This window comes from Chaetodon auriga, chromosome 9 (genome assembly GCF_051107435.1).
Source record: "Chaetodon auriga isolate fChaAug3 chromosome 9, fChaAug3.hap1, whole genome shotgun sequence".
NCBI lineage: Eukaryota > Metazoa > Chordata > Actinopteri > Chaetodontiformes > Chaetodontidae > Chaetodon > Chaetodon auriga.
The window spans coordinates 14,156,722-14,164,561 of record NC_135082.1 but is presented as its reverse complement, the minus strand read 5'-3'; the positions used below and the strand labels follow the sequence as shown (position 1 = coordinate 14,164,561).

The 7,840-nt window shown below is 38.7% G+C and overlaps 1 protein-coding gene across 4 annotated transcripts; it reads left to right on the top strand.

Annotated features, from left to right (window-relative positions):
• The first annotated feature begins 1,121 nt into the window (after positions 1 to 1,121).
• LOC143326269 (uncharacterized) lies at positions 1,122 to 5,538 on the top strand. 4 transcript variants are annotated; one of them, XM_076739829.1, is made up of 6 exons: positions 1,122 to 1,297; positions 2,021 to 2,341; positions 2,527 to 2,784; positions 2,860 to 2,976; positions 3,204 to 3,311; positions 3,562 to 5,538. In XM_076739829.1, the coding sequence occupies exons 1-6, from the start codon at positions 1,249 to 1,251 to the stop codon at positions 3,747 to 3,749; spliced, it is 1,041 nt and encodes a 346-aa protein (XP_076595944.1). In that variant the 5' UTR covers positions 1,122 to 1,248; the 3' UTR covers positions 3,750 to 5,538. The 4 variants fall into 4 exon arrangements, with proteins under 4 accessions (XP_076595944.1, XP_076595943.1, XP_076595942.1 ...); XM_076739828.1 differs by having other exon boundaries at positions 3,559 to 5,538; XM_076739827.1 differs by having other exon boundaries at positions 2,860 to 3,078.
• Positions 5,539 to 7,840: the final 2,302 nt, after the last annotated feature.

Here is a 7,840-nt window from a genome sequence, read left to right as displayed (position 1 = left end):
AGCGCTGTGGGCCGACAGCACGACAGCAGTGAACGTGACACACTTTAGAGCCTCAGGAGGGAATATTGTTGCCATTTCTTTTTATGTTGTTGATACTTCTGACAAAAGACAAACTAATGATCCTCTGACTAGAAACTGTTTCTTCAAAGGATGAAAGATTTGAAAAAAAAAAAAAAAAAAGATATTGTAAATATTATTATTATGTATTATATTAAAGTCTGAAGTTGTATAATGCTGTTCTACTGTTGTATGTGGAGGCTGACATCATGTAAAAATATAATTCTGCATTTATTATCTTCACTGCACATTCAAGTGCTCAAAATCACTTGACAAAAAGTCAAATTCATGACTACATTGTTTCTTGTTGTTCAGTGTGTTTTAGTGCATGATGGTCCTTCATATCCAGACAATGCATTTCAGTATTTCACTGTTCAACTTCAGTGTTTTGCACATTTTTCAGAAATTTGGAGCTTTAAAGTTGAGCTGATCATTATTCTCCATTATGTAAATCCAATGCGTGAAATTCCACTTGTCTTTCATGCAATTTTATCCAAATTTCTCTGAAATGTAGTATGATTTTTATTTATATTTATCATATCCAATGACTTCACTGTCTAAACCAAAACCTAAAATACAGTTTGGCTTGTGTAAAAAATTGTTATGTGTTGCTGTTATGTGTGCTCTGATAGTAATGACCTGCTCGTGGGTTAGTGACAGTTTGAGAAGTCAAGACAGCTTCTCACGCTGTCAAATCTGATGAAATTCAACTTCTCATTCATTTTCAGATAAGAAATATGATGAGTCATCTGCTTATTTTGTCAGAAATGATGCAGAGATAACAAGACATGCAGTTTCCATTCATTTTTTTTTTTTTTTTAATTAATTCCTTGATTAATCTTTGAACGTGGATATATAGAAATGTCAGCTGTCAGTCTCAAATCCTCTTTCAGTGTGAAGGATGAACGTTTCCCTCTCTTCCACTCGCTCCATCACGCCCATGTGGCCCTCTTGGTCTGGGCTAAGAGGGAAGTGAAACTGACGTCACTTCCTTTTCTCCTCTCTGCCTATAAAAAGATCAATGCAACAAAGCTTCGTTTGGTCAGCTTTTTGACACGTTCTGCTCTGAGGCTGATCACTGTTTGGGACACATTTTCTGCTGCTCGGTGTAGGATGTGCATGTTTGCTTTTGGGTGAAGTGGAAAAGTTTGTCTGGAAGCTGCTGACAGGGTCAACAGAGGCTGAGGACACATGGAGGCTGTGGTTGGACTGTTGCTGATGCTGCTTGGACTCTGTCACGGTGAGCTGTTTGACACCGATAACACAAATTAACGTTTGATTTAATAGGATGTGAATTAAGTGTTTTTGTTCAGCCATCGGTTTCATGTAGAGTCATGAGTTTGCAGATCAAATAGTGCAGGCAGGAAACTGCTTGTTGGTTCTGAGGAAATGACCAATTGTATTGATTAAATTAAGATACGACGATCAACTGATATCTGAGTTTTTTTTATGGCTCAGGAACTTTCTAAGAAACACCTGGTTATTTCTAAGAGTAACAACAAACCCAGAGACTGATTCAACGTCATTGTGCAATTGCAGTGAAAGTTACAATTCTGAGCTCCAAGTTCATCATGATTCTTGATATCTTGGACATCATTTTATCCATTTTCCCTCTCATATAATTTAGTGTCTCTTCTTGAAAGTTTGTAGGTGTGAAACAAACACAGCATGAGTTTGTCATGTCTGGGTGAGATTATTGTTTTTACTTAATGAAAAAATGTCATTTTCCTCTGTTAGCTGAACCTTATCGTGTTGCAGTCACAGGCCTACGTGACAGTCAGCTGCACATCAATAATAGTGTGTTTTCAGTGTGGTCAGCGAGTCACAGCTGCACAAAAACCACGTTTATTTGCTTCAGATGAATATTTGCATGTGACCAAAACACTGTCACTGTCATTCATTTTGCAGAAATGTAATGATCAAACTGTGATATTTACTTTTGTTTATTTATCTTGACTTGCAGGTGTGGAAACCTCCTGTGATGGCAGACAGGATGGAGCTCAGTGTTACGGAGCTTTGGGAGGAACTGTGGTCCTCCAGCTGATGGACAACGCCTCAGAAATATTTAGATTCCAATTGTCAAACAAAACAATAACTTTACTTAATTGGAGAGACAATAAGATTACGTCTAATTTGATAGGAGACAGATCATCATTTACTCCCAGTAATGGAACATTTAAGATCAACGACCTGAGATGGACTGATGGTGGTGAATATGCTCTTAAAATGTTTGATTCAAAAGGAAAGACTCTGAAAACACTGACTCTACAGATGATCGTTCAAGGTAATCAACTGTTTTAGCCTTCTGGGGACTTTAGTACAATTGATAGACATGTGTGTCATATTCTTCTGATCAGCTACGTGTATCTCATATTCTCCAGATATCTGTAACTTGTTCTGTATTAGAAACTGTATAAAATGATGAAGACTGTGTTAACATCAAAAGTGATCTCAGTGCATTTCCTTCAGCTCCTGTGTCCTCTGTCCGGCTGGTCTCTGAGTGTCTGTCCCAGGGAGAGATGAGGGTGTCCTGCTCCTCTGAGGGAGGGGACAGTCCTCAGTACAGCTGGACTCTGGATGGACACACACTGACAGACGCTCAGCTCCTCTCTGGAGATAATGAGAGTGAGAACATCACTCTGAAACAAGACGTCTCAGGACAACTGGTCTGCTCAGTCAGCAATCGCGTCAGCAGAGTCTGGAAAGAAGAGGCGATATCTACCTGTGGTGAGTGAGAACAGGAGTGGAACAGTTTGACTGTGGTGATGAACTGTCAGCCATTGATTTGTTTCTCCCTCACAGGCTTCATATTCATTGAGTGCACATTATCCAATGGGACGTACATATCACAGTGGGTGCTTGAAGCCAATAACACCCTGTGTATTAAGCCAACAACCACCTCCACCACGACTACTGAGGGTAAGGAGACCAGCATCACAGTGTCAAATACACCCTCCACTAATATCACACTCTCCAATCCAACTGTGACTCCCTCCAGCACAGATGACCCGTGGTTCATTAGTAAGTGAAAACTAACTCCCAGCAGTCCATCCATCCTTTTGTTCTTAGTCTGTTTCCATAACAGCACGTGTAATGTCATCTTTTAAAGACCTCTGTGTATCTTGTGTCTTTTAATAATGAAACAGGATATTTGCCAATAATGGCCGGTGTACTGTCTGCACTGCTAATTCTCCTCATCATCGGGGTGGCAGTTGTCTGTATTCATAAGAAAAAGCAAAACAACAAACCTAAAGGTAGGCTACTTATCAGCACTACCTTGGTCCTGAACCAGCAATGCCTTTTTCCCTTATTTTTGACATTGTGGGTAATACACTTAACATTACATTCTTGCCAAGATTTAGACAACAAATACCAATCTCATGTTTGTCGGTTTAATGTGAAGCTAACTGCTAGCTGCAGGTTAGTTTTAGCACCAAGACTGGAAGTAGCTTTGCTTTGTCCCAACATAACAAAATCAAAATTTGTTCGCTTGTTCCTCAGCAGAAAAAGAAGACGAGCAGGAATTAACGTACGCTGATGTTAGCATTGTGCAGCGGCGGGCCAGGCAGGTGCAGCCAAGGGCAGAGACAGAGGTGGAGTACGGCCAAATCAAGTTTTCGCAGCGACCTCGGCAGGCTGCCGAACCAAGAGGAGATGATTGTGTGTACGCCATGGTCCGCAAAGACAGGTGATTCAGAGCGTTCCTCTTTTTACAAAGACTGCACCACTGAAGGCAGACGGTGGAGGTGTTTGTCAAGATGCCGAAAGGTGATTTCGAAGAGTGAAAAGAGAAAACCATCAGTGCTCATAGATGTTCTGATTATTTTTCATCACTTTTACTGCACCTCTGATGAGTGGACATCAAAGGATCAGCTCCATCATTTGAATCACACTGACTGGATTTATATTATTTAATATTTTCTTGAGACATTTTTTTAACGTATTCCACAAGTTTTACCCTCTCTCATTACATTTAGGTTATGTTGTACTTCTCTAGTTTTCACTTGTTTCTAATTTATGATTTACTGTAAACTTGATTTTAGAATAACAGTGTCTTTACAGTGTATTTAGTTTTATGACTCTACAGTGACTGGCAGACATGGACAGTTAGGGTCCATGCTGCTACTAACTTACTATCAAAGCAAGTAAGTTTGCATTTTGTTCCATCAAAATGTGGATGGATTATTTGAGGGTTAGAGTATATCAAATAAACTAGGATGCTCTTACACTGCTAGGTTTATTAAAGGTTTAATGCAGTGTGTGGGAGTTATTGTCATATTCAACCGCACTGTCTTCCTTTGATTCTCTAGCACACAGACAAGTTGGTCGACAAATGTCTCTGGGGGGGTTCACGGTGAGCACAAATTTGTTTCCATGATGTAAACACTTCTGCTTTTTCATGACACGATCTTTCAATCTTACAAAATCAGTTTACGGGTTGCATGGTGTGATTTTTAAGACAACCTTTGTCATCGCGTGTTCAAACGATTTGTAGCCGTTAACACTGAAATTTCCCTTTAATGCGATGTCAAAAATGTGTGGTTTGTGTAGTTTTCATCACGCTGCTTACACTGATATAAACATTAGTTGAAGAATTAGTCTAACTTAGTAGCTGCAGACAAAGTTAACTTAGTCTTTTCATAACTATGATATGTCAGAATTGTATACAGCAACAGTGCATGCAGTCACTTGTCTAATTTGAAGTGATCACACTTTTTCCACTCAGTGTTTGTTCATGCAGTGAAAAAACAGTGTGCTATTCTCTTCCCTTTTCCCCTTCACCGAAACAAGAGGTGAACTGAGAGTGACAAATATCGTGTTCTTGTAGAATGTATTAATGAGGAAAGGGATTGAACAGTTTGTCAGATTCAGAGCGAGAGATGTGTTTATCTTTTTACATCTGTACAGTTTTCTATAATTAGTTTGATGCATTTCCTGTGACTTTGTGGCTTCAGAACAGAAGTCTAGCTTTCAGTGCTATTCAATCGTAGTCAACCTTGAATAATTTCACGCTGTAGCTTTCCAGTCTAGAAGAGAAACAATTCTACATCACCAACAGCCTTTCGGTATGAGCTTCGACTGGGTCAGGCAGCGTTTGGCCGAACTTTTAACCTCAGACAGGGCACCCTTCTTTTCTCAACTCAGTATCACCCACCTATTTGCTTGTAGTTGTATACTTGCTGTGGGTTTAATCAAAGACAGAGGTTAAATGATTGGTTTGATTTGATAGCTTGAGGTTAAAGGTTGACAACCATGGACTGCCATTCAGCTGAATCACAGACCCATAAAGTTGGTGTTTATGGCTCATGCTCATTGTAATGTCCTTAAACAACCGCCTGAGCTCCTCTTTTAGTTGAACTCCGCTGTGGAAACACAGTTGAACTTCTGACTGATATAATCTCCTGAGCAAATAATTGACAACACAGGAGAAGTGTAATAAAGCTGCTCCAACCGTCCAGTATCTTTCACTTCTTCGTTCAATACAATCATTGTGCGGGTATCAAATTGTTCAATACTGTTGCAGCTGCTAGCCTTTTAACATGTGTATAACATAGGAAATCCAAAGAGATTAGACTGTTGCACCTTAGCTATTCATAGATTTTGCTTGACGCACAATTAAACATTTATCTTGTTCCTCATAAAAACCAGGTGATTTTGTCATTGTCATGACACGGTCATGTGATGGTATCTTACTCTGCCAAAGGTACTGAACTATAAAATCAAGAATGGCATTTGGTGCCAATTCTTCAGTCAAGGGCACGGCAGGTATTGATTGAGCATATCCCTCAGGTGACTTCTGATTTAATATCTAAAAATCTGTCAACAGTTTGGCAGAGAAAACAGTTTGACTTGTTGAGGTTTGATTGAGTATTTAACCGGTATTTGCACATACAGCTGTTGACTGTGAGACAGTGTGAATGTGAAAACGTGAAGTGCTGAATGAGATATAAGGATTTTTTTTTTTTTTTTTAAGATCAGTCAAAAGCCATGGGCTGAATTACTAGATCAAAATATTGTAATGTGGCCAATATTATTTTATAATCCAATTATGGCAAATTATGGTCCAAACCTGAGGTCATCTCAGGTCATAAATTCATTCAATGAATGTATTAGTTAAGTAATTTTGTGGGCATATAAAGTGCTCTTGGTACATTTCTTCTTTGGCTGCATGAACTTAAAGGAGCTTTTCTCGGAGGAAATGTTTGAAACGACTGGGAAAGCAGACAAATCCACAACTGGTGACTGTGGTAAGTGCTAATGATAGGGAAATGCAAACCAGATCGATGAACCTCTGTTCTGAGCATGCTTTTTGTACACAGTACATGTGCATCAAAACTTGTTTTACTAGCAGCAAAACAACATAAACTTAAGCTCAAATGTATGAAAGCGGACACACCGCTGAAAAAGAAAAAAGAAATTTTCTCACAGCACACTGTGATTGAGAAATACAGAAGCTGCATAACGCTGGTGGTGCGGTGGTTTATTTTGAAATCCTTGGCTAACTCTGGTCAGTACTAAATTTACATTGTTACATTTGACACATTTCCTTCCTCTTCTGTGACCTACAGACAGGAACAATCTCAAAGCGTGTTAACACTTCTTACATGTACAGTAAGTACATGCTTTAACATCTCATACATACAGTACATAAGTCCCAAAAGACAAGAGAAGTGCAGACTTTTTTCCACTTTAAATGTGTGGGTTTAGCGTTACTGTGACAGCAGATTAGAAGTCATGTGTCAGCTGCTTGTCAGGATGTGGCTTAACACTGCCGTCTGAACATTTTATTCCATGGTCATTTTTAAACATGTTTGCTCTCAGTTCCTTGCTGCTATCACAGTGTTGTGGCTAAAAAAACAACAACAACAACAATATAAAATGAAAACATATTTCAAGTCAAAATGAAAAAACAAAAAAATGTCATCACCATTTATCTCATGTTCAATCATACACCAGTTTAACAATAAATGCCAACACTAGTGCTTTCATATCAAAATCCCATCGCTTTTACTTCCTGTTTTTTTTTAAAAACATTTTTGCACATTCACTTCTTATACTGTTAAATGATCTATTCCCATGATATATCCTGCATCAACATTTCAACAGAAAGTACATTAAAGGGTTGCTGAACTGCTATCAGCTCGCGTATTTTTTCTCTCCTTCTTTATTCTCTTTCAACAAACAATGCTCTCTCTATTTCCTGTGAATTTGAATGAAAACAACGAGGGCGATTGGAAACATTTTACTTCCCCAGAAATAAGCAGTGGTGCTGCTTTTGGATGTATCAGCAGAATTTGCATCATTGGTTTTCATATGTATTTTTATGCTCAAGTGAGATTTTCAGATGCATTTCCTCATGCAGTTACAAAAAAATGAAAGACACATTATGAAACACATTATTCCTTCTTATTCGTGTCGCAGATTGGTAACTCTGCATAGACATCTGCATTCTCACGCACTCAACCGATATTCAGCCAAATTTCAACATCCAGTTCAGATAACAAAGAAAAAAACGAGCTTCTGAAAATGCTTTTTCACTGTGGCTTTAACCAACAGTTGAAGAGGACACACAAGTTTGACAAGTGACATGTTATCCAGTGATTCTTTGTCCTTAAAATCAGTATGTCGGTGCTGATAATGATCCATATTAACTAAATCGGACGTGTAGGAGCTCGTCATTGTGAAAAAAAAATCAGCTTCATTCATTCTGTGGTAAACTTGTAAAAACAAAACACACTATGTACAAATTTCACACTGTATCAGTCCTCCATATGAAATCCAC